Genomic DNA, 26897 nt, shown 5'->3' on the forward strand with positions numbered 1-26897 from the left:
TTTAATATCTTTATAAAAGTCTGAATCCAATAACCCAAATTTGCTAAGATTTTAAATGAATTTTTACAAATCATAAACTAATAACACTAAACTTTAGTAAAGTTTAACAAAATTTTGATCTAATAACAACAAATTCTACATAACATTTAAAGTTTTTAAAACTCTACTCAAATCTCAAACCAATAATCCCCACTTAAGTTTTGTTTCTTGGAATCAATATTATTTAATGTAGTTTTATTTTTCTCTCAACAAATAAATTGGGATGATAACATAACAATATATTAGCATAAACCATTAATTAATTAAATTACAAACATTAATCAAAGATATTTTATTAGACAAAAAGAAGCTTTTTTTTTTTTTTGTCACAAGACAGAAAGAAGTTAATGTTAGAAAAATTAAAGAGAAGCAAGATTTTATACTATTTGAAAGATATAAAAAAAAGCAAAAAATAGTATAATATATAACTTAATATAATGTAATTACTAATTTACTTAAGTAAGCCTAAAATTATCTAATACTATTAAATTTAGTAGATTAGTCTACAAAACGTGTGGTTTATTAACACCCATTAGTATTGCGACAGCTGTCCTTTTACAGTCCTTTATAAGTCTCGTCCCCTCCGATCATCTCTTCAACTTTTGTACTGATCAAACCAAATCAAAGCTAATGGAGCACCACAACCACCACCATCGCCACCACCACCAACGCGACGACAGCGATGAAGATCGTCAATCCTTTGGAGGATCACCGCCGCGCAACAATTTCCCCGATGCTCCACCGCAACCCCATGGCCTTTACCAGCCACAACCTCCTTTCGACCCTTACGCGCCTCCGCCTCACTTCGGAGCTCCGGAACCACCGCCTCACTTCGGAGATCCGGCACCACCGCCTCACTTCGGAGCTCCGGCACCGCCGCCTTACTTCGATGCTCCGGAACCGCCGCCTCCGTTTGGTCATGTGAGCCATGTCGGTCATCACTCTTCCAACGAGTCCTACCCACCGGATCACCACCGATACGGAGCTCATCCGCCGCCTGATTCGATGCTAGAGAGCCACACTGGCGTCACGCACGTGGCTCACCATAGCTCACAAGGCCCTCAACCTTACCCGCCTTCTGGTTTTGACCACCGTCCTGATGAGAAGAACCGTGTGCCTGATAATATTGCCGGACTCGCCGGAAGGGCTACGGTGAAGGTGTATTCAAAGGCGGAGCCTAACTATTATCTGACGATTAGAGATGGTAAGGTCATTCTCGCCCCAGCTAATCCATCTGATGAAGCACAGGTATGTCTAATCATCTCTCTCACTCACACCACGATCCAATTTACTTAACCACTTGGCTCCATGTGTTTGGAATGAGTTGTCTACCATATAAGATGAAGATGAAGAAAGAGGATTACAAGTTGTCTTATTCTCTGTTACTCTAGAATTTAGTTTTGTGGTTTAGGTTGTTAGATCCTATTGTTATGTTCATGTTTTCACGGCTTGTATAGGCTAGTATTGATCTGGATGTTTCCATTGATTGAGCATTTTCAAGCTTGCTGATGATATCATAGTTTATTAGTATTTATTTCTTAGTGGTTGTTTGTTGGAAGAGTTTCAATTTATTATATATTTGATAGTTGCTTCCTTTACGAATGCGCAGCACTGGTACAAAGATGAGAAGTACAGCACTCGGGTGAAGGACGCAGACGGTCATCCTTGTTTTGCTCTTGTAAACAAGGCTACTGGTGAAGCAATGAAGCATTCTGTGGGAGCTACCCATCCTGTAAGCGTTTCTTCCTTCCTTAGACAGTCTTTGTCCTGCATACTATCATTTATGTCCAATGCAAACTTGGGTAGATATTATTCTTCATAACATTAGACTGAAAACATTAGAAATCACAGTAGTCACCAATAGGGATATTAGTTGGAAGAAAAGGAAACAGAAACTCTACTTACGTTCTGCTAGTTTTGTTCTGTGATTCTGCATTGTGTTTGTTGATCCTGTCAGAAAAATAAGTTTACGATTTTAAATCTCACCATCTTCTTTCTTATGGTCACGTCCTTGAGCAATATGTTATAATTATATCTTTGGGTATTGCAGGTGCATCTAATTCGATATGATCCTGATAGACTCGACGAGTCGGTACTATGGACAGAGAGCAAGGATTTGGGAGATGGATATCGCACAATAAGGATGGTAAACAATACGAGGCTAAACGTTGATGCATTTCATGGTGACAGCAAATCTGGTGGTGTCCGTGATGGCACGACTATTGTCCTTTGGGACTGGAACAAAGGAGAAAACCAGCGCTGGAAGATCTTTCCTTTCTGTAAGCCTTTTGTTAACCTTTTCTGCTTTACTTGGATCAATCTGGAGACCATGAGGTAAACTGTGAATTAACCTCTTCTTTTTTTTAACTGATTTTTGTAAATGCAGGAAATTGGCGGGTGAAGTAGTAAAAAGTGGGTTTGTGTGTGTTTATGAATAACTATAAGAAAGAAACAAAAGTTCAGATTTGTTGTGTCTTGTAAGAGTTGAGTTTGTGCGGTTGGCATCTGTAATCTATCTTGTATTTCAAGTATGCCTTTTTCTTACAGATACACATACACTCTGTACATTTGGTTTATATTTGTTTCTTGTTTTGATATCTTTTTTATTATTATTTTTGTTACAGAATCTTCTGTAAACAAACTATGCTGCTATAAACTATAGAGATAGGAGATAAAATCACTGATTTTATAGAATTATGTTGATTAGTTTATTAAAGCAAACTTGCACTCACGATTATATCACAGCTGTATAGGATTTGCAAACTAGAGACATCTTGTATTTTTATGAGTCTCCCATTTTTTATGTGTAACATGATCCTTTAAATAAAACAAAAATAGCTTGATTCCTAAAGTAAATCAGTTTCTTGTGAAATGGTAGAATTTTATAAGGTTAAATGTAAAGAGTAAAGACATCACCATTAGCTTAAGTAGACATCACATTCAATTTTTTTGGGAGCTCAATCTAGCATCATTAAGTTTAATTTGGCTGGACAAAACAAAAGTGATGTCCTTAGCATCATTAAGTTTAATTTGGCTGCACAAAACAAAAGTGATGTCCTTGCTGCGTGAGTCAGACCATCAAGGTCCATCACGGCACTTGCAGGCTATCTACACATGTCAACACAACCCATTTATAAGACAGCGAAGTTTTCTTTGGTTCCTTCCTACTAAGTACTAACTTACTATAAAAAATAGAAATAATGCCGACATAAGAAACCGCGTCTATATGGTAAGCTTGAAAGAAATTAGTAATACTGAACAAAATGGTAAATGGATAAATGGATATAACTAATTTAGAAATTAGTTTAAAAATAAATTAATAAACCTTTTAAAGCAATATCTATATATATATTGAAAATCCGTTGAAATAGTGAAATTCCGTTGAAATATTGTCTTCAATCTAAATCAGATTGATTATTTTACAGTTCCGAATGTATGCAAGTATTTTAAGCAGGGTCGTCTCTACCCCATGACAGAGTAGACAAATGTCATGGGTCCATCCTAAATATTAAAAATTTTATTTAAGCAAAAGGGTCCAATTTTTTCAAAAAAAAAAATTTATTAAAGGTTTTTAGGTTTTTTAAAAATTTGACAGAAATCCCATATTTGTTTAAGACGGGGCTGATTTTAAGTACATAGTTTAATGGAGCTTAGCTTAGCCAATCATCGACACAAACTTAATTAAGTAGTTTAGGATAGATTAACATCAATTTATCAAGGTTTGGTGATGATCAAAACAATGGATCATTTGGTGTGCTAGACAACTCAAACCGACATAACATAGAAATAAAAGTTTATTATTCCAACATACGATATAATGTCTCCCATGCACATCTTCTCCATGTTTGCCCTTCACTTCATAACCCTCGCCGGTTCAACATTGTCTAATCTTGCATCAGGCAGTTCAACAGCCACGATTGGGACTTCGGTTTTATTTGCTAGTTGGTTCTCTGTTGGTAAATCCGTTTTTGTCGAACCTTGATACATCATGTATAGTATCATCTGAGCTACACCGAATAAAAAACCGAGAATGTTTGGCATCTGAAGACAAAGCAATAGAGACTAATTAGTAAAATAACTAACAAAAATGATGAAAGATATGAAATGTAAAAATGTAAATTAGTATTACAGCGATGAACTTGTCTTTGATAAGAAGTCCATAAAAGAACCACATGACGGCGTTAAGAGTAAGAGACAAGGAGAGAAGAAACGGCATGTATTCCACACTCTTCGTCTTTATAACTTTCCTCTGCAACATCACACATCGTTTTTTAAACACCAATTCATAATTAAACAACGGCACGATGTTGAAAAGAAAGCTGATGTATCACCATGACGCTTAAGGGAGAAGCAAAGACGGCGAGACTGTAAGCAGCACAAACCCATCCAACGGTCGAGACACGGTGTTGTTTTGGAACCAAAAGATTGACTAGAAGGATTAAGAGACCAAGTCCACCGATGTTGCATATCACTATCAACTTCAACGTGAATATCTGCCAAGTGTACTTCCAGATTAGTTGTAGATCATATAGAGTTTCATCAAATTTAACCGAACCGAACCAAACTGATTGATAGAATATAAAATGTTTATCCTACTAAAAATAGAAATATATTTATAAGGAACCTTGGCCTCTCTTGGTGCGTAAATGATATAGAGAAACAAGTAGGAGATCTCAATGAAACATCCAAAGGTGTTAATGCTAATGATGAGATAAGCATGTGTCTTCATTATTCCGTAGTAGAGAAGAAGAGTTGCACTTGCTAGTGCACATATGTACGGTATCGACTGAAACCCTTTTGATGATTCCTTCTTGTATATCCCATAAAACGTTGGCCTATAATATGTATATAATTAGTCAAATCCTTACACAATCTTTTAGTATATAGTATTTATGACTCTAGAAGTTAGACACTTACACTGGTGACAGGAACACCCCAAAAGACACAATGTTGCCTGAAAATAAAAGGCAAATTTAAAATATTAGTGGTATGAGCTTATTTATTTTGGGTACAAATGGTATAAATAAAAAATGGGTTATACTTATATATATATATATATATATGTTGGAAGTATATGATATGTAACTTTTATTGTGGATATTATTTGAAGTTTCCAAAATCAAAAAGCATAGAAAAGAAAAATACAGGGAAATAAATTACCCATGAGACCAAAGAAAAAAGCAAGTTGATGAACCTTGATGAACACCATTCTTCACTTTCTCCTTTCTCTCTCTCACTCTTGCTCGTTTCAGATTTTCTTTGATATTAGTTTCGTCATGCATGTCCTCCATTTTATATTGGTCTTGGAGAAAAGTGAGTCATTCTTGCATTCTCAATTTTGTCCCCCATTTTTTTTGTTTCTTTCTCTTTTTAAACTAAAAAACAAAAGTTTGGTTCACATTTTCTTGGAAATATATTGTTTTTTTGTACAATATAATGTTTCACTCAGTAGCACTGACAACTCTTGCATGGCTGATTGGCTGTAAATTGCTGGTGACTTCTGAAATGCGTCTTTACTTTGCCAACCAGCAAATTTCATTAGTTTCTCGTTTTGTTAAACCAATTTTAATTCTCGTTCTGATCGAGGAAACCATCTTAGAATATATATATATATATATATATATATATATATATTTTTTTTTTTTTTTTTCTATCACAGTGATTAGTTCCTTTCACTTGAACTAATCTCGAGATTATGAACATTGGGGGAGTCGATGATTTTTTGACCATTTTGCTATGGAGAGTATCTACTGATGATATTTTTACCCACGTCAATCATGTCATGATGAAAATCATGTAGTAAAATGTATTACAAAAACGTTGCGAATGTGAAATGTTTTTGGCTTTTGGGATGATATAATTTGCATCGGCTTTGTGATGTTTTTAGGCATATATCAAATTTTGTTGTAAAATCTTTTTCTTCTTTTTTTTTTTTGCCACAAAATGTATCGGGAAAGAAAGCTCTCTGATCAACGTAAGTCTGTCGCTGTTGTTGGAAATTCACTAAACTAAAACATCTCTCTATTAATACGTCACAAAATACCATGCAAAAAGTATCGACTGTGTGTGAACCCTAAGATTTGTGGAGGAGCTTAGGTAGTCGTTCGAACGTCATGTCATTAGGTAGGGTTGTTCCTAATTGTTAGGCCTTCTAAATCCGACAAAGTATTATTTTTTGCATTAGGCTTAAAACTATCTTTTAGTCGAATCATTTCTGTCAATTAGTTTAATTAAGACATATCATACACCTTAAGTGGCAACCCTCTGAATCTGGTTTAATTTGTGTATATAGCCAAATTAATTTAAGATTTGATATATTTTTTTTTTTGAGATCCAACATTACTGGTCTGCTCCACCTATCACCTACAATGACATGCATTGTGTAATAAGAACTTATTACAACCTTCCATATATAAATGGTGTAAGACACCAAGTATGATAACTGATAAATATTATGAATTAGATCTATCTGGTTGCACATGTCACCATAAGATGAATTGTGAGCATGTTAATGAATAAGTATTCTACTAATTAAAGGTAAAATGAAAACTATTGGCATCAAATTATGTGGGTGAGATGGAGGCATGAATGTGTTTGTTTAGGCACAAACCTTGAGGCCTTGCTTGTTTGGCCTATTTCTTTGTTAGAACTTTAATTTGGTAATGAACAAGACACACAAGCTTTTACATTACATCTTGACAGAAAGAATTCATACCTTTTAGATGATCCAAGAGATTTTTATTATTATGATTCAGCCATGTTTATAAAATATAATACAAACTGATTTAAGTTTGCGTACTTGACCCGTTTGCTAAATGTATCAAGTTAATTATATCAGTATTATTATGAACATGGAGCTTGATAAATAATTCAGAACATTTCAGCTGTTTGATCTCTCGAGAGTAAACATATTAGTTTGATCCAGATTAAAAATACTACTTTGCTACTCCAAGAAATTGAGCAAAGCTTGGATACTTCGGCTTCCATCCTATTTCTGCTCGTGTCCGTGAGTTGTCTAGCTTCTTCCCTAAAGGACCACTGGTGCCTACAACAAGCCAATGTAGTCAGACTCTATGAAGCTTAAGTTTTTTCAAGATAATTACACGTCAATATTTGAAGAAACTCACTCGTGAAACCTTTGAACTTCTGATCATATTTTCCGCTTTGATTCATCAGGTCCATCACATCTTGCCTGAGAAGAATGAGAAGTCAAAGAAGTGAAATGTCAAATGTTTGAAATACTTTCAAAGTTAGAAAGAGAACAGCATTACCTTGACAAAGGATGGTTGTCACAACCCAAGAAAATTCGACCACCGGATTTCTTCTTCATGACTGCAACTGCCAGCGATGCTGCATCCTGTTCAGAAACACATTACAGAAACTGAAGAGACTAATATATAGTATAGTGCCAATGCTAGAGAATGGGTTATCTTATATTACATATGCAGACCAATCATAAGCATATATTGAAGTTCATGGTCTTTGAACAGGAGAAAGGAGTGAGTAAAATCACAAATATACCTCATAGTGTATGAGATTCACGATATGATCAGGACAAGCATCAATTGTCCCCTTATTCAACCAGTAAGTATGCGCACCTCTACTCTCTGTGTATAAAAAGTTCAGGACAAACATAATTTTCAAATCCGCTAGAGACCTTAGAAGCCTATCAGTATTTGCTCATTGAGTATCAAATTTCGAAATCCAAAAGGATATGTAAAGCCCTGCCAGTCTAAGAACTGTCCCTCCACATTCCAACACTACTTTCTCAGCTTTCAAAAGCACATCGGTTCTTGGGCTCTTTCCCAGTGGCACTACTGGAGAATCCTGCAGTGAAGGGTGATAAACTTATGAGATTCTTCTAGAATATCGCATACATATTCACAATGAACAAAGAAATTGCAGTATGACTGGAATAATGTATACTTTATTTTCATAGATTTCAAATTATCAGAGCTGTCTGCCCCAATAGCATCAACAAATCCAATCATTTCTGATGTTATGTGTGTTAACAACTTTGAAATAGAATACTATATTGTGGTGCTAAAGCCTAAAATTATGAATATTAGGATGGAGAAAACTGGAAGGAAAAGATGCATTCAGGTGCTGAGACAAACCTCGTTGCATTCTCCATTATCAAAGCAATCATAAGGTGCAGAACTAGATGTGAATAAGAATGATCCTTTCCCATTCCAGTTTGATGCTGCATTCCTGAACCGTTTGTAAAACACAAGCACATACCAATTGCCAATATTAGATATAGTTGAACCAAGGCAAATTAGTTTTAATGTTGTCTTAAGGATGAACCAATAAACACAAACTAACGTTTAGCTTCATCTTTCTTCACCAATTAATTAAGTTAACCACACAATAGACCGACCAGGCATTCAGTAGCAGAACGGTATTAAATGAAAAGGCATCAGAAGTAACAATTCATAGACTTTCCAGTAGTTGATACATGTGAATTTAATCACCTGACTTCGCCAGCATAATCAGGGCTTTGTGATGGAGGAGCACAAAAGATCAAATACGAGAACTTGTCCCCAAATTCGGTTCCTTTAAGAAATGGTTTGATATCCAACATCTCCAACTCATCATGATGAGTTGTTGTTGCTGTCTGCCCAAAGATTTGACTCTCTGGATGTTCCTGCTCCACATATAAAGTTCCATATTGTGAAAACATGACTCTTATTATAAACGTTATGCTGCAAAGGAACTAGTCAATATACCCACGAGAATTTCAGAATATTACCATAAAAGATTGTATAAGATCAACACAGAGCACATTGATAAACACTCAAGACACATAAAACAGGGATTTACAGGACATACAACATTTTTCTTGTTAATAGTACATAAACACCATATCTATAGGATGTTCTATAAGAAAGATATGTCCAACTATCAAATTAAAGATCAATCTCTGTAGAAGACAAATGATGTATGAAACATACAACACAAAAACTATACCTGTCTCCATTGTTCAGCAACTAAGCGTCCAAGAACACCTGGTCCAACGATCAGCAAATCATTTGCCCCAATTGAAACATGAGACTGGACCTTCAAGCCATCACTGGTCTCATCTTCATACAAAAAAAAAAGAATAAAAAGGTCACTACTTGGAAAAGCAGAATCACAAAATCTTAAATTTACCACGTTCTAAGCTTCCTCATTTATATAATCACTAAAGTCTTTAATCATTGTCAGACTCTAAAGTAACTCACTAATCCTCCAAAATTAACATCGGATTAACTCTGTTAAGTCAACGAGAGTTCAGCTACAGTTCCACTAATCCTTACAACTGTCGAAATTAAGAAACAGAAAGTGAGGATACCAATGGTGGTGGTGGAGGAAGAAGAAGCTTGAACAGGAGTCGTCATTATCGAAGACGTTGATGAAAGAAAGAAGGAGACTTTGGGTTTATCCTCCTCCTCCTGGCGTCTCAAAGCAAACTTAAGTGAATATGAAGAAGAAGAAGAAGAAGATGTTAAAGTTGATAGCTTGGAGAAACGGTGGGTCGATAGAATTCTCGAATTGACCGAAGGAAATGAGATGCAAGAGATGAAACCCATCAAGAATAAAAAGCAAAACGCTTGGCTTTTTGACGACGACGAAGGGAAGATTGATTGAGACTTGGCGTGGCGAAAGAGATGGGATTCTCCGTGAGACTTTGGTGATGGGGGTACTCTTTGCATGTTTTAACCAATCGCGTATTTACACGTCACGATATCCATTATTCTAGATTTTTTTATTTTGTTTTTGTGTTTTCTTGCCAGGAGTTTTTTTCTTCTTCATATTCTAAGCTTATAGAGAAACAAGGAGGAATGACATATGCTATTAAAATATTTTAATGTTACGAATTCGATAGTGTTTTACAGTTTACACACTCTTCTCTGCCTCCTACTACTACTAAGAACCTCTCTTCACATGAGCTCAGCTTCTTCAGTGTCTCCATCAACATCTTCAACATCGTTCTCGTCATTCTCATCTGTTGCATCTGGGTCTATTCCCTGCAATTAACACCCCACCAAATTTTTGTATTTTAGTAAAGATCATCGTTCGACCTTCATAAGTAGAATCTGGATTTGATTCCATTATTTCAAAAATGAAGCACAATTGACCAACCTTCATCTGTTTCTCCAAGCGATCTAGTCCCTTTTTGGCTGCCTCATTCTGTGGATTTATTCTGCATATACATTTTTAACACTCTGTTTATTGATTCACATGCAAATAACGAGAATTAGAGGAACTAATGATTTGGAATTCCCATAGACCTTAGTGCAGCTTGATAGTGTGATAAAGAATCTTGTAGCATATTAGTTGCAGCAAAGACTTGAGCTAGCTTGACGTGGAGTGAATCATCAACCCAATCTTTGAGATATCGTTCAAGTAGTGATACAGCATCTCCATTCCTCCCTTCCATTAGATGAAGCTCAGCCAGAGCTAAGGCAGCTCCTAGGTACCCAGGTTCAAGCCTCAGTCCTGACTCGTAGAACTTTTTTGCCTGTTGTAAAACCATATCATTACTCTGTTTACACCAAAATAATTTACCCATAACGAAATGATCATAAGAAGATGCTCACAAGCTCTGAATTGTTTCTCAGATTTGGTATACACTATGCTTTCACAAAATTGTGATTTGGATAGCTAATATGAAAACAAATCTCTATATCTTTAGACTAGGAAATATATCTGCTATAGATGAAGGAACTCTAGGTAGAGTACTGATGTAATGAAAATTGCCAAACCCACTGAAGCATAATAAAGCGAACTGTTGTTTACCTTTTCCCTGCCACTTGATGTACTAGCATGTACATCACCAACTAATTTTAGAGCCTTTGCAGACTGAGGCATTGCATTCATTGCTTCTCTGGCGGTATACAATGCTTCTTTGGTTTTACCAAATGCCAGATAAGAATGGACTAAGCCTGAAATTACCTTAATAGTGCAAGTTAATTCACACTCCAACCGTTTCATGTTTGTTAAAGGTTTATACCACCAAAACAGTACAACAGTGGAAGTGTATATCAGATCCCTCGTAAACCAGACCTTGATATGAACGAAGATCGGACCTCAAATTCTGAGCAGCCCTGAAGGCGATTGCTGCAGCTTCTGGTCGTTTTGCTTGTAAAAGAAGATTTCCCTAAAATATAATAAAAATAGTGGGATATACAATATATGCAAAATTATTTTTAGGAAATCAATTCCTCTTTAAACGAGCTTACCTTCATTATGTAGCCCGGTATGTGCCTCTCGTCTACCCTGATACTCTGGATGGTAAAGTGAATGTCATAAGCTATCACACAACGATTTTAGCACAAAATTTTAGTGTCAGAAAAATGCTAACCTTCTCAGCATAAGATAATGCTGTCCTTGCATCTTTCCTTTCCCATAGTACAGACAAAGCAACAAATACTTCTGCTCTGGTGTGATCAATGCTTAATAAATCGTGGACAAGCTTGTTTAGCCTGGAATAATCACACTTTATCTGAAGCAGCATTGCATACTCATCCATACTGGTTAGCGTGTAAGGATCAATTGACCGAACCTACAAAAGCGTTGAGATGATTATGCATGATTTAAAGTAGTCGAGAGATGAGACAAAAATATCGATGCGGTGACTACCTTCTCAAATCTCATTATGGCCTCATCATTTTTCCCAATAATGGCTTCAACCTATACAAATGAAATCAATGAAGGAAGAGTTTATCAACTACCAGAATTATGTCAATCATAATCATAAGAAGATAACTCAGGTGTAATTCTGTTTGCATCGTAGTCAATGCCATCCCTAACCTTTGCTGTCTCAGTCAACAAGTGTACATTATTTGGAAATCGTTGTAAAAGTTCAGCAAAGAGTTCCAGCGCCCCTGAGTAAATACACATTAATCCAGTAAGGCATATTGGATTAATCATTGCAGAATTTTCCGCAAATTACATGTACGAACTGAAATCTACAGGGTAGGCACAGAGATCTAAAAGCCACATATCATGGCACTATAAGCATGTGAATTCCACAAATAAAAAGAGAGCTACCTTTGTAAGCATGTGAAGCAACACAACACTGGGCCTCGACATAACGCTGTCAATTCGAAGAAAAGTTACCAAAAAATGGCAAAGAAGAACATAATGTTATTTCCAGATAAACTTCAACACGAAACCAATGAAGCCATCTAAGAAAAGGGATATACAATATTAGTTCCCTAGTTGAATAGTCTAGCTGATGCTAACAGATCAACATGAAAGCAATAATTTATTTGAGGGAATACTATAGAGACAATTAAATCCAATTTCCACTCATGAACAGCTTCTACCTATGTACACAACGTATAACTCGCTGGATTTTACATTCACTTAGTCCTTGACGAAAAATTAATAGAACTACTATGTATATATAAGTCGTATTACGGAGAACAACACAGATAAAATACGACACTTAATAACTAAAAATATAGCTTGGCCGCATAATTAATAGAGGTACTATCAAACAGTTTTTAACGCTGTAAATACTGTTAAAGAGTATGCTTACTTGCAACCAACGGGTAGGATCTATCTGATCGAGCGAAACCTTTGCACTTCTACTTGAAGTCTGAAATGTAAACACGACACAGCAATTACAATATAGTACGGATTTTACACAGAAAAGGTAATTGAAAATGGGGAGAAAGAGGCGCAAAACACATTCAAAGGTAAAAGAAATCTCACAGAAAGGGATACCTGAGTAAAAGATGATATGATATCCTTTGCAGTGACTCCCAGTTCAGATAAACCTATGACAGCTTCGAGTACATAAGGACACTGCCTGTAGAGATTAAAGATTGTATACATATATAAGCAATATGTGTTGAATTGGCATATAATGTAAAAACAGAAAGATTATGATAGTGTTTATATGTTAGGAAATGTTGGGAAATAAAATGAAAAACAGACCTTAAACACTCTTTATAAAAAGCAATAGCACCACGGTTATATCCAGAATTTCGATGAAGCTTTGCCATCAGTATATTCATCTCCAAGCTCCTGGTCTTGACAGATTCCATCTGGCAAAGAAGGAACATGTGCAATGAAATATTAGAACTAAGAAAACCATGAGTTTTATTACCTATTATCCCTTAAGAACCACATCCAGTTTTGGAAGCAAAGACTCCTAGTAGTTTTACTTTGCTTGTTATATGGAAATGCATTCATGGGTGGAGAGAAGGTCAACACAACACAATTCATCTCGGATTCAGGATACTAAACAAAACCTACTACTTGCGGCCCAATGACGTTTCACTGAAGAGAACTACAGTAACTGAACTCTGGTTATAAAATACAATAGTGAGATATAAATCATCCTATACAAAACCAATCTATAATTTGAGAAGCAGATAACTTAAAAGCTCTTTTTCCATCTCATATACATATTTTATTTTCTATGTACCAATGTTTGTTAACCAACAAATCTAGAAAACTAAATAAATCTTGATAACCAGACAAACAGATGACACTCCCAATGAATAAGACTGAAGACATACCTCAGAAATCGCAGCTTTTGTTTCATTAAGAGCAAAGTGAGATGAAGCAATCTTGAATCTCACCTGAGAAGAAAGATAGAAAAATGAAGACACACATGAACCCCTAAGATATAAAACCAAAGCACACCATTTCTGGAAACCAAACGGATCAAGCAGAAACACCACATTAATTTACCTCGCTCTCATTAATAGCAGAATTGCCAGACGCACTCACAGATGATCTGGTAGATAAAGATAATGAACTCCTCGAAATACCGGAGCTTTGCTTTGGAATCCTTGCATAATGATGCAACGCTTGCTTGTACGTATTCTGACAAAAACAAGGAATACATATAATTTCAGAATTTCTACATGACTTCATAGTTCTCCACCCCAAAGTACTCCAGAGGAGAAGAATAAGCAAAACATATATGAAATTTAAATCTGCTCACTCCATAGATTTTACATAAATAGGTGGCAGAATGAAACATAAAGAATTAAACTTTCGAGAACTTACAATAGCTCTTCTGTATTCTCTCTGGTGAAATAAAGCATCGCCCAGTAGAATCTGAAAACAAAAAAAACCAGAAAGAATCTAACTTTAAAATATCAAACTCAAAGCTACTAAAATAGAAAACATCGAAGGAGAAAGAAGCTTTAACCAAATTCTCCGCCTTGAGCTGAGGACTAGTTTCGGCACTAACAGTAGAAGATGAAACGAGAAAGCTTCCCTGGATTTAGATTCATATATAGATAAAATTTCATCAGTTCTTGATTCAAAAAAAAAAAAAAAAAACTAGGGATTTAAAAGAGAGCGAGAGAGAGAGAGAGAGAAGAATCAGAATGAGTTGAAAAGTTAGAGAATTTACCAGCATTTCAGCAGAATCGTAAAGCCCATGCTCCATTAGAGTCGCGATCTGATCCTTTGGAACCTCCATTTCAGAGACTAGAGAGTTCTCTCGTGTGGTTTAGTGGCAATGGGTTGTGACTTCTTTTCTTCGGAGCAGCAGCGATGAAGTATGACGCTCGCTCGCTCTTCAATTTTGAAACAAAGAAATCTCGAACCGAACCGAAAACAACCGGTTCTCCATCAGAAAATTTAACTTCGGTTCATTAAAACCCGATTTTTCCAAGAGCCGCTCTTCACCGGAGCAAAGAAACACAATTTAAAACCGAACCAGAGCGAGAATTACCGGTTAACAATTTAAAACCGGAGAGAACCGGAAATAACCGGTTATCAATTTAAAATTAATCTCGGTTCATTAAAACCCGAATTTTTAAAGAGTCCTCTTTCACCGAACGATCTCTCTTATCAGTTATCACCGGTGAGGCCTCCATCACCGTCTTCAACAGCGATCTTAACCGTGGCTTCACTTATTTGATCGCCGGAAGGTATAGTCTGATGAAAAGAGTTGAGAAATTTGCGGAGAGATCAATTTTTACTGCTTTACGGGGGAAATCGTGTCCGATATGCCTCGAAAACCTAACCGACCGACGAGCCACCGCCGTGATTACGGCGTGCAAGCACGGATACTGCCTTGTTTGTATTCGTAAGTGGAGCGGGTTCAAGAGGAATTGCCCTCTATGTAACACTCTTTTTGATTCGTGGTTTATCGTCGGTGATCTTGATTCTAGAAAATACCATAAGGAGCATTTACCGATTCTTCGTGATCGTGAGACTTTAACTTATCATCGGAATAATCATTCCGGTCGCCGGAGGTATCTCTCTCTCTCTCTGTGTTTAAGATCCATTCCTCTATTTGAAATTTCTCTTTTAAAAAATCACTTCTTTATATTCACTTGCTTATGTACTTAATTAGGATAATTCCAAGGTCGAGGGATGTTTTGGAAAACTCTAGGTCGAGATCAAGGCCATTGCCATGGAGGAGATCGTTTGGACGGCCAGGTTTAGTTCCTTATTCTGTTATCTTCCATCGAAAGCTTCAGTGGCGAGCTAGGTTGGTTTACTATTGATTCTATTCTCTTATCTCTGTAGCCTTCACTTTGCAATCCTCAGTTTTTAACTAGTGTTGGCTCTAAATGCAGTATATACAATAAGCAATTACGAGCTGTTCGATTACATTCGAGGCGAAGCTTGGAACTAGTAAGTTTGATAAGACAATGTAACCCCATTCTATGTTTGATGTTTGTAGTATTGGAGTTTGCACTCTTAGTTAAGTAGAAGCTTGATGGATATACCTGCTTCGTTTTGTTTAGATTGAATGATAAATTGATAATTATAGGGTTTTGCAGGTGAATGATCACGCCAAAGCTAAAATAATTGAAAGAATTGAGCCATGGATTAGAAGAGAGCTTCAGGCAGTCCTTGGAGATCCTGATCCATCAATTATTGTTCATCTTGCGTCAGCGCTTTTCATCAAAAGGCTTGAGAGAGAGGATACTAGACAATCTCGGCAGACCGGGATGTTGGTGGAAGACGAAAACTCTTCGCTTCGAAAATTCTTGTTTGACAAAGAGGATATATTTTGGCATGAACTAAGGTAAGATTATTGTAGGTTTTCAGAGTTTTAAGGAATTAGGGATTTAGTAGTAGTATATGAAACACATAGGCAACCTTAAAATCCAGTGACATGCAAGTATGAACCTTGGTATTTGTTGATCACAGAGCTTATATCTGTTTGGACTGAGATTTTGGTCATCGTTGATGATTAAATTTGACGACTGTTTCTGATGAGAAGAAAACATTCTTTCAGATGTTTTGCGGAGAGTAGTCTCACGATGGAGGCGTATGATGCAGTGGTTGAATACAATGAGGTGGAGCAATAATAGCAGTAAAAATACAGGTAAAAAAAATACTTTAGGAGTCTAACTCTATATTTGTATAAGCACCGAATTAGGATATGTATTATGTGGGTTTGGTTTCACTAGGTAGAAATATGTTTGCTTTGTTGGTTTTTCCTGTAACTCAGATCAGAATATCTTGAATTTGCTTGCAGATACGCTCTCGCCAAACGAAGTAAATAGACAGACTTACGATGCGACTGTTGGTGTATTGGAAGTTCAATAGTGGAAAGAGTGGACCAGGTAAGATGAATCAAGAGTTAAAAGAGTAGGTAGGAGGAAGATGTTATGATGATGCAAGTTTAGGTGCGGGGTTACTTTTGAGATAGCTATAGGTGGATTCCCAAATAGCTGACACTTAGTCTCTCTACTTCCACAATGTACGTCTCTTCTATGCCAAAATTCTCACCCCCAAAGTTCTTTCCAACGCTTTTCCTCACCTCATCAATTTTTTTCTTAGGTTTCGAGGACCACCTATTTCAACAACATTAAAAATTCTGTATCATTTGACTATCAATTTTTTATTTATTAAAACTATACACATAATTATACATAAATAATTTAAATTTTATCCGTTTTTACAATATTACAGGAAGCTTCAATAGAAGTAGAGGAAGAGGAACGTTCATTTTGAGTTTCTCTTTTGAAACGTACCTTAATAGCGAAGGCTATAAGATTAAACGGTGAATAAATGGCATGACTATAAATGGATAAAAAGCTGAATAAACAACGCGTTCTCGTATTCCACTATTATGATGTATTAGTAAGCAAGCGGGTGTAACACAAAATAAAATAAAATAAATAAGGCTTCTTCTATAGGTTGGTAAGCGGCAATCCAGCTGCCATTTGCCTATTTGACTTCTCCTTTCGATCATGGTGAGCTCGTCTTCTTCTTCTATTCATTCTCTATCTCTCTGCCATTTTCTTTTGCTTTAAAGCTTTCTCAATCATGAACATGAAGACCCTCATCACAGCATTTCAATCTTCCTCATGAGTAATTCTACATCAGGTTTCTTCTCTTCCCCATTCCGATTCTCACAACACTCTTACCACATTTCTACTTTTGTGTTATATTCTCGCTTTCTGTTACACATTCTCTCAAAAGTGTTCTTGGTTGAAGAAATGTGATGATATTGTTGTTGAGCGATGCTGTAAATTACTTGATGTCTGGTGTTTGATAGTGATTCTGTGGCTGTTTCTCTCCTTAATTGTGTTTCTATTTGTGTTGACTTGGTATTGCACAGTGAGGAGGATGGTTTCGTCTAGAGCAATGAAATGTTTCTACTTCAGCAAAGACAAATCTCATGATGATGAAGCTAAGACTAGAAAGTTTGGTTCCACTACGATGGCCAGAGGAGGATCAGGGTCTGAGTTTAACTCAGATACAAGTACTGCTACTTCCATTACTTCCTCCTTGCACGTCCTCTCAGAGACACACAGTAACAATCTCACAGTCTTTGCCCTCGATGATCTTAAAACCGCTACCAAGAATTTCAGTCGCTCATTAATGATCGGGGAAGGTGGCTTCGGTGGTGTGTTTCGTGGCGTGATTCAGAACCCCCAAGATTCTCGTAAAAAGATTGATATTGCAGTTAAACAACTCAGCAGAAGAGGTCTACAGGCAAGCAAATCTCTCTCTTTCCTACTATTCCTTTCTCTGTGGTTTGTTGCGAACAACATAATAACATATGTATATATTAACAGGGGCATAAAGAATGGGTGACAGAGGTAAATGTATTGGGAGTAGTAGAGCATCCGAATTTGGTGAAGCTGATCGGTTATTGCGCTGAGGATGATGAGAGAGGGATCCAACGGCTACTTGTTTATGAATATGTACCAAACAGAAGTGTTCAAGACCATTTATCCAATCGTTTCATAGTCACTCCTCTCCCATGGTCGACCAGAATAAAGATTGCTCAAGACACTGCTCGAGGACTCGCTTATCTTCATGAAGGCATGGAGTTTCAGGTCTCTTCTCCATCCATGATCACAAATACTTTAAATACTCTTTTATGTGTTCTTGAACCATTTGTAATATTGTCTTATATGCACAGATCATCTTTAGGGATTTCAAATCATCCAACATCCTTCTTGATGAGAATTGGAATGCAAAGCTCTCTGATTTCGGACTGGCTCGAATGGGTCCTTCTGATGGAATCACTCACGTCTCCACCGCGGTATTCCATGCCTGACCTTGTTGTGTCTCAGTTGGATTCAGACAATTTGATTAATAGGTAATAACCAAACTTTGAATATAACAGGTTGTGGGGACCATTGGTTATGCAGCACCGGAATACATCCAAACCGGACACCTCACAGCCAAGAGCGACGTGTGGAGCTACGGAATCTTTCTATATGAACTCATCACAGGAAGACGACCTTTTGACCGTAACCGCCCAAGAAACGAGCAGAACATCTTGGAATGGGTCAGACCACACTTGTCCGACATAAAGAAGTTCAAGATGATCATCGACCCAAGACTCGAAGGAAACTACTACCTCAAATCAGCATTAAAGGTAGCTGCAATTGCTAACCGGTGTTTGATGGTAAAGGCGAAGTCTAGGCCAACAATGAGTCAGGTCTCAGAGATGTTAGAAAGGATAGTGGAGACAACATCAGACGAAACTCCTTCAGGACTGCCATTGATGAAAAGCTTGACACCTAAAGACGCATTCGAAGCATCAAGGAGGGAGAGAGTTAAGAGAAGATTTGTTGAACTTTGGATTGGGGTTAATGGTTGTCCTAATTTGCCTACTTGGTCTCCTAAACTTGTTACTTCTATTTGATTTTTTGAGAGTACAACAACAACAACTCACCGCTTGTGTTATGCAAATATTATTGTCGTTATAATATAACTCATCCCAAACTGTTTTACTACTATAGGACAGTTTTGTGGACACACCATTTACAACAAACTTAAGTGCTAGTGTAGTATCATTGTCGTTTTGCTATGAATAAAAACGGCATGCAGTTTTATCTCCGTGTCGTTTTGTTAAGCATAATACAGCATGAAGTTTTTTAATCTCTTTGCTCTAATTTCCCGATTAAGCTCCGTCACAGTACAGCAGCTCCGATTAAATTAGGGTTTTCCGATTTGTGCAATTCTTCAACAATGCTCTCTGTTCGCCGCCATGCCCAAACCCTAGCTTCCTCCTTCACTAACCTCCCTAACTCCACTCAAAAACGAACCTACGTTGACGTTTACATGAAATGGAAGAAAGATCCTTATTTCGACAACATAGAACACATCCTCCGATCGTCTCAGCTCAGATCCGTCGTCGGTCTCAAAAACTGCATCGTCCAGGAACCAAATCGCTGCATTCCGATCTCCGCCATCTCTAAGAAGACTCGTCAGTTCGATGTATCAACCAAAATCGCTCAGTTTCTAAGAAAATATCCTTCGATCTTTGAAGAGTTCGTTGGTCCAGAGTATAATCTCCCATGGTTCAGATTGACACCAGAAGCTACAGAGCTCGATAGGTTAGAGAGAATCGTGTACCAAACTCACGCTGAGGATTTGCGTGATCGGTTGAGGAAACTGATACTGATGAGTAAAGATCACGTTTTGCCAATAAGTATAGTTCAAGGAATGAAATGGTATTTAGGTTTGCCTGATGATTACTTGCAGTTTCCGGATATGAATTTAGATTCTTCGTTTAGGTTTGTAGATATGGAAGATGGAGTTAAAGGTTTAGCAGTAGTAGACTATAATAATGGAGGAGATAAGGTTTTGTCTGTGTTGCAGAAGAATGTAGTAAAGAAGAGAGGAGAAGTGAGTTTGGAAGAGATTGAGTTTCCTCTGTTTCCATCAAAAGGTTGTAGATTGAGAGTCAAGATTGAAGATTGGTTAAAAGAGTTTCAAAAGCTTCCTTATGTATCACCATACGATGATTATTCATGTTTGGATCCAAGTAGTGATGTAGCTGAGAAGAGAGTTGTTGGGTTTCTTCATGAACTGCTTTGTCTCTTCGTCGAGCATTCAGCTGAGAGGAAGAAGCTGTTATGTCTCAAGAAGTTTTTCGGATTGCCTCAGAAGGTTCATAAGGCTTTTGAGAGACATCCTCAGATTTTTTACTTGTCTATGAAGAATAAAACTTGTACAGCTATTCTTAGAGAGCCTTATAAGGATAAAGCTAGTGTTGAAACCCATCCTGTGTTGGCTGTAAGGAAGAAGTACATCCAATTGATGAAGAATTCTGAGTTGATTTTGAAGAGTAGAAGGCATAGTTTCGGGTTTTCTGATGAAGGAGTTGTAGTAGAGAAAGATTTGGATTTGGATTTTGATTTTGAAGCTTAAGGCAAAGTATTGTTACCTTACTTAAGAATCAGTTTAATGATCAACCAATCTTTATTAATCAAAGACATCATTGACGTATTTGTTTTAAACAAGTCTTTAAGTTGCAGCTCACATCACTCGGAATATTACAAAAGCTTTGAATGCAAGAATGAATTTGCTATACGAAAACAAAAGACCAAAAACAGAACAAAAATAGGTATTCCCCTGAAGACAAAATGGGTATAAGAGTTTGTAAGAGAAGAAAAAAAACGAAGAGATAGTTATTTTTAGCTGCTCAATTTCTCAATGATCTTGGAGAGAGCTGAGTATGACCCAATGACTGAAGATATTGTTCCTACTATGATGATTAAGATACACAGCATCATCTACACAACAAACCAAAACATTGTCGATGAATCTAAAAACGCTAGGAACGATGTTTGTATGAAACTAATATAGATACAGAATTGCTAAGAAGATTACCTGGGTCGGGGTAACTTTATTCCTTACGATGCTCAAGAAACAAGCTGGTGGAAGTATTAGAGTCTGCACAAAACAAAAGATAATTTGAACGATCTTTATTTGTAGTAGAAAAACCAGAAAGGCAAGGAAAAGAAAGCTTACGACGAGCATTGTCAACAATGAACCAATCAAGGACATGACAAGACCTGCAAGATTATTGAGTGTTCTCTCACTATTAGCAAGAGAATGGTTTTGAAGAAGATGAGCTTTAACAACAAAATGGTAGAGATGATTTTACCAAAGAAGGGAATTGAAAGACCAACAAGCAGAGTAGAGAAGACCAATGCGGTTCTAATGCCGATGGCGTACCAATGGGATCTGATATGCCTTGATGGTATCAACTCCTCAAGACTCATTGCTACTGGAGATATGGTCAAAGCATATTTGGTAAATGGATTGACCACCTGCAAAATGGTTAAATACAAAACGGCTTTAGTTCCCATGTGATAACCAACATGCAACAATTAGTGGAAAGAACACATATTTTGATCTACTTACCGTAGTCCACACAGCAATCTTAGTTGCAACCAAATCTTGAGGCAAGTTGAGTGTAAATTGTGATTCTGTTGATTCTCCAAACATTGTATATCCCATAACAGCAACGCCAGCATACATCAAAGTGCAAATAGTAAAACTGCATGATGTTATATCAACCATTAGATGTGTTAGAGAAGTTGAGGAATGTGCATATAAAAAAAAAGGTGAAGTCTGCATAAGCGAAAGTCAGAGCAATCTAAAAAATGTAAAGTTAAGAGGATTTTGTTAGAACTTGTTAAAACCATATCATAAGCTTACCATGTCAAGAGAACAGCAGGGTACTGAGATGGTTTGGCCATAGAAGTATAAATATTGGGGAAAACGGCATGTCCTGAATAGCAGTAACCATAGAGTCCTATAGCTACAGGTAATGTTGACAAGTTTAGTGTAGTTCCTTTGCTGTGAATCCCAACTTCATCTACCAAACCAATCCAAAACAAACACAATACCACTAGCACCGATGCAATCACCCCTCCAGCTGAGATATAACTCAGAACACTGAGATCTCTGAGCCAAACAGTGGGGAGCACAGCGAGAGTGGTAAGCAATGCAAAGAGATGGCGTGCATCTAACTGAAACCCTCCAATACTTAAGGCAGCATTTGGATATAATGAAGACAAATTGTCACTCTCCAATATTATATATTCCACACAACACGCCTGCAAATATAAATAAACAATCATGTGAAGTCAGTAATTATACACTCACTTCTATTGAAGTAAGTAACATCTGAGTTTTATGATACACCTTTTACTATGAAAGAAACAAAGACTCTAAAAGCAGTTTACAGAGAAGTATACATGAAAACAAGTTACACCTAAACTAAAAAGTCAGAAAGAATCACTATTAAACTAATCATTTCACTCTTACCAAAAAAAAAAAACTAATCATTTCACACTAATAGCTTTTAAGAAGCTTTAAGGGATCATTCCATCTATAATATATTATACATTCGCCGCTTGAGTGACGTCAAAAGTAGCTTTAAGAAGGAACAAATTGAAACAAAGAGAAAAAGTTTAAAGTAGCTTCAGGTAGTGCCAAATCTAGAACTAGTGGCAGGACTCTATGGGACCCTATGCTAACGTGTTTCACAACATGGGGTCACACACTTAAAGATCTCTTGTGTTGTTTTTGTTTCCTAACACCACTTGGAATCTCTTGAATTATGTATGTACTTTTTTCATGGCAAAAAGAGTCAAGGGATTTCTATTTCTATAGAGTATAGATTAAAGTCAACTGATGGACGAATCCATTAGAAACACGTACGTATAGCTCCAAATAGAGTACAATCTGCAATGCAAAAAAAAAAAAAAAGAATAAATTAATATAAATTGAGAACAATGATATCAAATTCCACTATTAAAAGTGAGAAACTGGTAAGCTACTATTTGGCTTCTGATAGCAATCTAATTGCATCAAGAAATGTATAATACTAACTTTTCCTTGGCTTTTGAGTTGTTCGATTTGTTCAAAGGCCAAAAAGGCATTTCTCTTTCTGTGGGGATAATTCACTGAGTTTTTTTTTTCTTTTTTTCTATATGGTCCTTATCTTTGGCACCTTCACTATAGAGTAGGAATTTAAGGAAAAGTTGATCCCCTTACCGAGACAAAGATACGTCCAGTAGTACCAAACGCAGCTTGGCCAATGTCGGGGTAGGTCTCGAGGTCAGACTCACTGTCGAGGCAGTAACGTAGGAGGATTCCGGTGTAGAAAGAAAGAAGACCATATATAAATAGTATCATTAGTCCCAACCATCCTCCTTCTTTGGCAGCATAAGGAGTTGAGAGTATTCCAACCCCACATAGAACGTTCAATCCTGCACCATGACCCACAATGTTATAGCACAAGTTCATAATTTTACTAAGAGCAAAAAGATTACAAGCATATTCTTTGAACCTAGACATGTTCTGTTCATGTGCTCCATGTGCTATAGGACAATAGAGTTGATTGTTATTTTGGACTATTCTCTTAAATTATAAAGACAAAAAGTCTTTAAACCCCGAAGAAGACGGTCTAGGCCCATACACACACAATCTAGAGTCGTATTTGTAATGGTGAAGGCACAATTGCAATCAATCTTGAAGCTCTATAGTTACGAGAAAAGCTATTCTCACCAAGCCACTTTTAAACTACTTCTAGGAGGAGACAGAGTATATTACTAAAGCATAAAGATTGAACTCACCATTTAGAACAGCTTGTCCGTATGAGCTATTACGGGACATTGGAATCTCATGAGAGATCATGGATGATTTCTCGTCCTTTCGCATTGAATGCCTCCTCGAAGGAATAGGAGGGAGCAAGCCATGAGAGCTAAGTCTGTGTTTTGGTAAAGCTTGTTCATCTGCCTGTGGTGATAGCAAAGGCTTTGTAACAGCAGGTAATGATTCCGGAGTATGTCTTCTTATCAAAGAAGATGACAAGAAGGAGCTTCCAAATCTCGTCATCGAATTGTTTCCAAGAAAACCGATACTAGGAGACGGTACACTACTGTAAAGATCAATGGACTGCCTACAAAATATTACCAAGAACACAAAAAAAAAGTGTGAAACTTCTGTGTCCAAACCAATCAAGAATCATAAGAATGAGGATTAGTAGTAGAGAAACCTGTAACTCTGAGGCCAGGCAGTGGTGTAAGAGCTAGGCTTAGTGTGAGCTTGGTTTTCATCATAAGCATCATCAGAGGAATCAGAATGGCTTCCACCACCATCTTCTTCTACGTAATCTTTCCTGTCGTCTTCGTCCTCACTCTCAATGTAGAAGCTTTGATCAGATGGTACGTGATTCATTTTTTCTTCCTCCTAATGAAATCTGATAAATTCAGAAAAAAAAATCGAATACGAATGTAGATAACTAGGGTCAACAAGATCTAACTTGTCAAAAAAGTCTATGTTCTGTTTCTTGAACAGGATTTTGGAAAGAAAAAAAAAATCGAAGCTAGCTTCAATAATTGAGTACCAGATCATCACAACAAGAAACAAAACAAGACAAAACATTGTTAAGAAGATTGTCGGACCAAAAAAGAAGAAATAGAATTGAGAGGATTAAGATTTGCATCGTTCAATCTGAATCGACAGAAGAGAAACAAGTCATAAAGAAAGTGATGAATTGTTGTTGTAGAGATAGAGTTTGGTGTTACCTGAAAGAGTTAGGTTGAGATTCAAAAACAATGATGTGCTTCGGATCAGAATCGCTGGAGAGAGATGCAAAGAGAGAAAGAGAGCTCTTCTGATAGGATGATATAGAGATATGAGAGTGGAAGAGAGAGAGAGCCGCTTTTTCTCTGTTGTAGGACTAGAAAACAAATACTAATAAAATAGGAGAAAAGTTTTTAAATTAAATACTCTAATTACGGGTAAACTTTTTTCTTAACTTATTTAATCATGATTGAGTGGGGATAATAATATTAACTGCAGTGGTAATTAATCGAATAGAGATATTTCATAATATGATGGTTTGGAAATCCGAAATTGTAACCGATTTGGTAACCAAATTTGTTTTGAAGATTTTATTCTATTTTATTCTGTATTTAAACCCATGAGATTCTTTTTTGTGGAATGGAATCTAAATTTTAAAAACATATTTTGATAATTTTTTGGGTGACTAGCATGTTTTCTTAAAATAGAAACAACAAAAATATATTAAAGAAAAAAGATGAGTTGCAAAAAAATCTCTCTCTTTTGAGTAACGGTGACGAATTTTATAATTTCATCAAAGACTTGCATTTAGAAAACCTAATATACTTTGTTTTAAAATTAAATATTAATTGGTTAATTCTAATTAATGTAATGTTTTACTATGAAGCTTTGGTGTGATTTTATTTGTAGTATTACATTTACAATGTAAGAGTTCGATCTTTACCAATTTTATTTTTGTCGACAACTTCACCATTTTTTCGTACAATATCAGGCGTGTAGTAAAACCCAAAATAAAATCAAGCGTTGTATGTATGTATGTACACGAGCGCATATGCTCAACAGCTCAAGTGGAGAAAAAAAGACAAGAACCCACGCTTTAGGACAACAAGGAGATGACTGGATGACGACGAGTTTGCAAACACAAGTGGTAAACCGTCAAAAAATGTGATTGGTGGAAAATGGAGATTAAGCAGGTTTAATAATGATTTGTTTTTCTTTTTTAATTTATGGTTCCACGTCACAAAATGTGATTGGTGGACAATGGAGTACTACTAATTTGCTTCTTTGTCTTACTTTAGATATTAAATTGTCATTAATTTTTTACACAAACAAAAAAAAAAGATGACTCATTCGCAGAATCGAGGAGGCAAAGGCAAACCATATCTTGCATATATATGGAGATAATGTAAATTATTCATTGCAATATATCAGCTCTTGTATAGTGGGATCCTCTAAATCTCATTTTATAAAAAAATATTTTGATTTAAAAAAACAACAGACTGAGAATCTGTTCATCTATTTTTTTCCGAAAGAAAACGGACCAAAAATTGCCTTTCTACGTTTTATATGCGTGTGTGTGTAAGAAAGTGTCATAAAAAACATACCAAAAAGGTTCTACGAAAACATGGGAATGAGCGTTTCTCTTCTTATGATTGTTGAGGATTTTATATTTAGAATAAGAATTAACCTACTTTTTGGCAAAAGTAAATGTTGATGTTTAGTAGCGGACTAATGAAAAATGGATCCTAAAAAATGATTTATATCCCAAGGTAATAAAAATCTAGTATCAAATTTGATCAATTCAATGAGATTAGGTCAAATAACTAATAAGGAATGAGGTTAAACTGATAAGAACAAATGAGTCATTGAACACGGATATTAAATCAAGATTTTATCAAAATTGTTATAGTGTCACACTCTGCAAAATTGACTAGTAATATTGATGTGAACCCGTAAAAAAAATCCCAATCGCAAGAACACAAGCACATGATTGATGTGTAGATCTATTGCTTCGTTCATTTGGACTTTTCTTCTGAAATGATATCTCAAGAGCATGTGCGCAAAATTGATCTCTCTTTGTTGATTCTCCGCATCAAAAATATATCTCCATCCCCACATATTATTGATTTTTTTTTTCTTTTCCTAAATTATATTTAATACTCCTTCTGTTTCTAATAATAATTTAATATTTAAAATATTTTACATATTTTAAGAAAACAATAATTATTAAGTTTAAATATTTTTTTTGATTAAAGAAATATTATTTAATTTTAAATCAATAACAATTCAAAATTTTAAATATTTTTTAT

At 36.2% G+C, this 26897-nt stretch overlaps 8 protein-coding genes across 12 annotated transcripts; 4 read left to right on the plus strand and 4 right to left on the minus strand.

The window, feature by feature from the left end:
* Positions 633–2665, plus strand: LOC104782359 (arp2/3 complex-activating protein rickA). Its single transcript, XM_010507267.1, has 4 exons — positions 633–1287; positions 1649–1771; positions 2090–2318; positions 2426–2665. Coding segments are annotated over exons 1-4 (972 nt in total). The 5' UTR covers positions 633–669; the 3' UTR covers positions 2428–2665.
* On the minus strand, positions 3708–5297 carry LOC104782360 (bidirectional sugar transporter SWEET9-like). The gene is made up of 6 exons (XM_010507268.1): positions 5200–5297; positions 4957–4993; positions 4664–4874; positions 4371–4532; positions 4169–4288; positions 3708–4080 (listed from the first exon to the last, which is right to left on the minus strand). Exons 1-6 carry the CDS (start codon positions 5246–5248, stop codon positions 3892–3894), a joined length of 768 nt encoding a protein of 255 aa, XP_010505570.1. The 5' UTR covers positions 5249–5297; the 3' UTR covers positions 3708–3891.
* LOC104782361 lies at positions 6775–9748 on the minus strand. The gene is made up of 9 exons (XM_010507269.2): positions 9374–9748; positions 9010–9122; positions 8514–8686; positions 8157–8250; positions 7756–7866; positions 7561–7650; positions 7311–7396; positions 7167–7231; positions 6775–7084 (listed from the first exon to the last, which is right to left on the minus strand). Exons 1-9 carry the CDS (start codon positions 9732–9734, stop codon positions 6975–6977), a joined length of 1203 nt encoding a protein of 400 aa, XP_010505571.1. The 5' UTR covers positions 9735–9748; the 3' UTR covers positions 6775–6974.
* On the minus strand, positions 9853–14541 carry LOC104782362 (anaphase-promoting complex subunit 7). Its single transcript, XM_010507270.2, has 18 exons — positions 14405–14541; positions 14198–14266; positions 14053–14103; positions 13732–13866; positions 13557–13619; positions 12970–13079; positions 12757–12841; positions 12569–12628; positions 12076–12121; positions 11836–11909; positions 11665–11715; positions 11387–11587; positions 11265–11309; positions 11089–11182; positions 10822–10967; positions 10314–10543; positions 10165–10225; positions 9853–10049 (listed from the first exon to the last, which is right to left on the minus strand). Exons 1-18 carry the CDS (start codon positions 14471–14473, stop codon positions 9963–9965), a joined length of 1677 nt encoding a protein of 558 aa, XP_010505572.1. The 5' UTR covers positions 14474–14541; the 3' UTR covers positions 9853–9962.
* LOC104782365 (E3 ubiquitin-protein ligase Topors-like) lies at positions 14816–16580 on the plus strand. Its single transcript, XM_010507275.2, has 6 exons — positions 14816–15254; positions 15356–15493; positions 15582–15639; positions 15789–16036; positions 16250–16339; positions 16493–16580. The coding sequence occupies exons 1-5, from the start codon at positions 14938–14940 to the stop codon at positions 16320–16322; spliced, it is 834 nt and encodes a 277-aa protein (XP_010505577.1). The 5' UTR covers positions 14816–14937; the 3' UTR covers positions 16323–16339; positions 16493–16580.
* LOC104782363 (probable receptor-like protein kinase At5g47070) lies at positions 16493–19217 on the plus strand. 3 transcript variants are annotated; one of them, XM_010507274.2, is made up of 7 exons: positions 16626–16717; positions 16930–17213; positions 17299–17346; positions 17582–17958; positions 18042–18305; positions 18392–18514; positions 18599–19217. In XM_010507274.2, the coding sequence occupies exons 3-7, from the start codon at positions 17328–17330 to the stop codon at positions 19121–19123; spliced, it is 1308 nt and encodes a 435-aa protein (XP_010505576.1). In that variant the 5' UTR covers positions 16626–16717; positions 16930–17213; positions 17299–17327; the 3' UTR covers positions 19124–19217. The 3 variants fall into 3 exon arrangements, with proteins under 3 accessions (XP_010505574.1, XP_010505576.1, XP_010505575.1); XM_010507273.2 differs by having other exon boundaries at positions 16930–17156; positions 17276–17346; XM_010507272.2 differs by lacking the exon at positions 16626–16717 and adding an exon at positions 16493–16580 and having other exon boundaries at positions 16930–17346.
* On the plus strand, positions 19272–20672 carry LOC104782367 (protein ROOT PRIMORDIUM DEFECTIVE 1-like). The gene has a single exon (XM_010507280.2). It carries the CDS (start codon positions 19450–19452, stop codon positions 20632–20634), a length of 1185 nt encoding a protein of 394 aa, XP_010505582.1. The 5' UTR covers positions 19272–19449; the 3' UTR covers positions 20635–20672.
* LOC104782366 (vacuolar amino acid transporter 1-like) lies at positions 20663–24959 on the minus strand. Of its 3 annotated transcripts, none has more exons than XM_010507276.1 (11): positions 24810–24959; positions 24278–24481; positions 23856–24181; positions 23275–23489; positions 22939–22962; positions 21931–22331; positions 21634–21769; positions 21374–21539; positions 21238–21281; positions 21097–21159; positions 20663–20999 (listed from the first exon to the last, which is right to left on the minus strand). In XM_010507276.1, the coding sequence occupies exons 2-11, from the start codon at positions 24457–24459 to the stop codon at positions 20901–20903; spliced, it is 1656 nt and encodes a 551-aa protein (XP_010505578.1). In that variant the 5' UTR covers positions 24460–24481; positions 24810–24959; the 3' UTR covers positions 20663–20900. The 3 variants fall into 3 exon arrangements, with proteins under 3 accessions (XP_010505578.1, XP_010505579.1, XP_010505581.1); XM_010507277.1 differs by having other exon boundaries at positions 24278–24471; positions 24810–24953; XM_010507279.1 differs by lacking the exon at positions 24810–24959 and adding an exon at positions 24545–24558 and having other exon boundaries at positions 24278–24471.

The sequence above is a fragment of the Camelina sativa genome, chromosome 4 (assembly GCF_000633955.1).
Source record: "Camelina sativa cultivar DH55 chromosome 4, Cs, whole genome shotgun sequence".
Lineage (NCBI taxonomy): Eukaryota > Viridiplantae > Streptophyta > Magnoliopsida > Brassicales > Brassicaceae > Camelina > Camelina sativa.